Here is a 2,553-nt window from a genome sequence, read left to right as displayed (position 1 = left end):
CGGAGCTGGTGTTACATGGTGTGAGATTATTTTTATTTGAAAACCACACAGTAGGTTTATCATCAATACATTTTTGTTGCCTCAGTGCGACTTTAATCAAGTTGTTGCAAAGTGATTAATTTTTTCTTTGGTGATGTTTCTTTATAAAACTTAAAATTGAGATTCAAAATTGCTAATATATATATTGCTAATAAAAAAAAGACCTGGGAATCATACTAGTTGCTTTTCGAAGAAGATATTGCAGGAAGACCTTCTCAATGAATTAAATAAATAAAAAAAAAAAGCTGTGAAAAAAATTTACAATTGTTTGTTACAATACAAGCTTACTGTATGTATAAATTCATCGAACAAATTAAAATATACTTAATATATTTTCATTTTAAAAGGATATTTATTTTAATTTACCTGTCAGGGAAATAAAGGACAGATTTGCTGCTGTACCATGATTTTTTTTTTCTTTTCTTGTCAGGGTTAACAGAATCATTGAAAATGCTTTTTAAATTAGATGTCATTTTCTTGACAAGAATGAAGAAGGGCTGGGACACTGTATCTATCAGCTCCAAATAATTTGCGTTTTTTAAAACACTAGGATATATTAATTGCTTTATTTCCTTACAAAGTAATTGCTTGCACCTGCAATTTTCAGGGTATTCTTAACAAGCTTTAAAAGTAATAAAAATAGTGTTGTAAGTATGTTTTATCATCTAAATAGTTCATGTTCAAATTTGTATTCTTCACTGTTGAGATAGAACATTCTAGTGTGGTGTAGGGTTGTTTTGAGAGAAATATCTGAATTATTTTACACAAACTGAAACACACAAAGTTCCAATCCCCCCCTATTTTTATTTGTTTTTACATGTGCCTTAAAATTTTCTAAACTGCCAGAGATATTAGAAAATACATTTACAGAGAAATGTTTAGAATGTCTCTGAAATGGCTGTTATTCACGTATTTGGTTGGGCCCTTCGTATAGGAAGCTACCTCCATCATTCCTTTTTTCCTTGCCCTCCATTCTTCTCCTAGCTGTATAATTTCACTCAAAACTTTAAAGGAGAGAAAAGAGCTTGACCTAAGATACCCTGCATACAAACTTGCAGACTAAGATGTCTCTAGAGGGTAGAGAGTTGTGTACATCCCGCCTCTCTCCCTTACGTGTAGTTTTTCCTCGTACTCCTGTACACAAGTGCAGATGCTTTATTAATTAACAATGTAGGAAATACATCTAGCCCTGCACGTATATACAGATGTCTAGGTAGCCACATGTCCGGGAACGTACATAATTCACTAGGGATTTGCACAGATACTGCATCAGCTATGCCGGCCTTGCAAAATCATCACCAAAAACATACAGTCCAAGCACAAATTCTGCTTGTTCGCCTTTTCACATGGTAAGATAAATCACTGATATCTTCCTCGCCCAACACTAAATAAATAAATAAATAAAAAACTGGCCCCGGGGCAAGCAAGTGAGCAGAATTTTGCAAGGCTGCATTTAATTTCTCTGTGCCCCTAACAATCGCCACAATTAGTTCCTTCTGCTATAGGCATACCTGCTTACAATGGAGAATTGAATGGCTTGAGATTTTCCTCTGTGCTGACCACCTCAGATCTGCCAGATTTGCTTTTTTTTTTTTTTTTTTTTTTTTTCTTTAATTAAAAGCGACAACAGAATTGTTTTATGCAGAATGAATACACAAGCAACACGCCGCCCCCAAACAAGCACGAAATCCACGCCAACTTCCAGAGAGGGTTGTCCACCTCCATCCAAGTGGGAGCAGGGAACAGCTGGGCTCTGAGAGTTGGTTTGAGAGTTGTTTGCTTTTGTGTGTGCCTGCGGCCTCCCCGCTTTCCCCGTGCGTGTGCCTGCCCTCCCACATCACTTTCGCTGCCGTGGCGGGGGCGGCCACGCGTTGCTGCCTCCACGCAGGTTTAGGAGGGAGCAAGAAGAGCAGGATTTAATATCGCAGGATTTAATAACGCGTTCCTTTTGCAGCCCCGTCGAAGGGAAAATGAGCAGGGCAGTAAAAGTTGAGGCGAGGGCAGGGGGAGCGAGGGCGCGTTAGTCCTGCAGGCCCGCCGAGGGGACATAAACAGGACAATAAAAGTTGGCAGCGGGAACGCGTTAGCCCCGCGAGCCACGTCGGGGGGAAAATAAACAAGATAGTAAAAAAAAAAAAAAAACGATTTCTGCGGGCTGCGGCGGAGGGGAGGGCGGGAATGGGGGCGAGTCCTCCAGTCCTCCTGAAGGGGGCATGAGCAGAGTGACATCGCGGGTGGGAGCGGGGCGCATGTCTGCCACCTCCCCCAGCCCACACGGCGGGGAGGGGGGCAGCAACAGGCCCGGGCTAAGCAGGGCAGGGCGGGCGGCTCCTCACGGGCCGTCCCGAACCGCGCCGAGGGGTTGCGGGGCCCGGCCCGGCGGCGTCGCCATGGCTCGCCCGGGGGACGCCGAATGGCAGCACGCCGAGGTGGGTGGACGAGCCGGGGCGTGCGGGGGGGAGGAGGACACACGGGCGGGCCGTGCCGTGCCGTGCCGGGCCATCAGGTGGCCGG

At 44.3% G+C, this 2,553-nt stretch overlaps 1 protein-coding gene across 6 annotated transcripts in view; it reads left to right on the top strand.

The window, feature by feature from the left end:
- Positions 1–2,237: 2,237 nt before the first annotated feature.
- MLLT10 (MLLT10 histone lysine methyltransferase DOT1L cofactor) overlaps positions 2,238–2,553 on the top strand; it is a 122,451-nt gene continuing 122,135 nt past the window's right edge. For 3 of the 6 annotated variants that reach the window (XM_035317302.1, XM_035317299.1, XM_035317298.1), the window contains exon 1: positions 2,239–2,468. Coding sequence is in view for 5 of the 6 variants with exons in the window: in XM_035317299.1 (XP_035173190.1) it covers positions 2,253–2,468 (216 nt within the window). In the remaining variant the exon portion in view is untranslated. Of the gene's footprint in view, positions 2,469–2,553 lie in introns of all 6 variants that reach the window. The other 3 variants (XM_035317304.1, XM_035317297.1, XM_035317296.1) reach the window with 2 other exon arrangements.

This window comes from Oxyura jamaicensis, chromosome 2 (genome assembly GCF_011077185.1).
Source record: "Oxyura jamaicensis isolate SHBP4307 breed ruddy duck chromosome 2, BPBGC_Ojam_1.0, whole genome shotgun sequence".
NCBI classification, from domain to species: domain Eukaryota; kingdom Metazoa; phylum Chordata; class Aves; order Anseriformes; family Anatidae; genus Oxyura; species Oxyura jamaicensis.
Note: the sequence above shows the minus strand (reverse complement) of the source record. Positions and strands in the feature narration are given on the sequence as shown.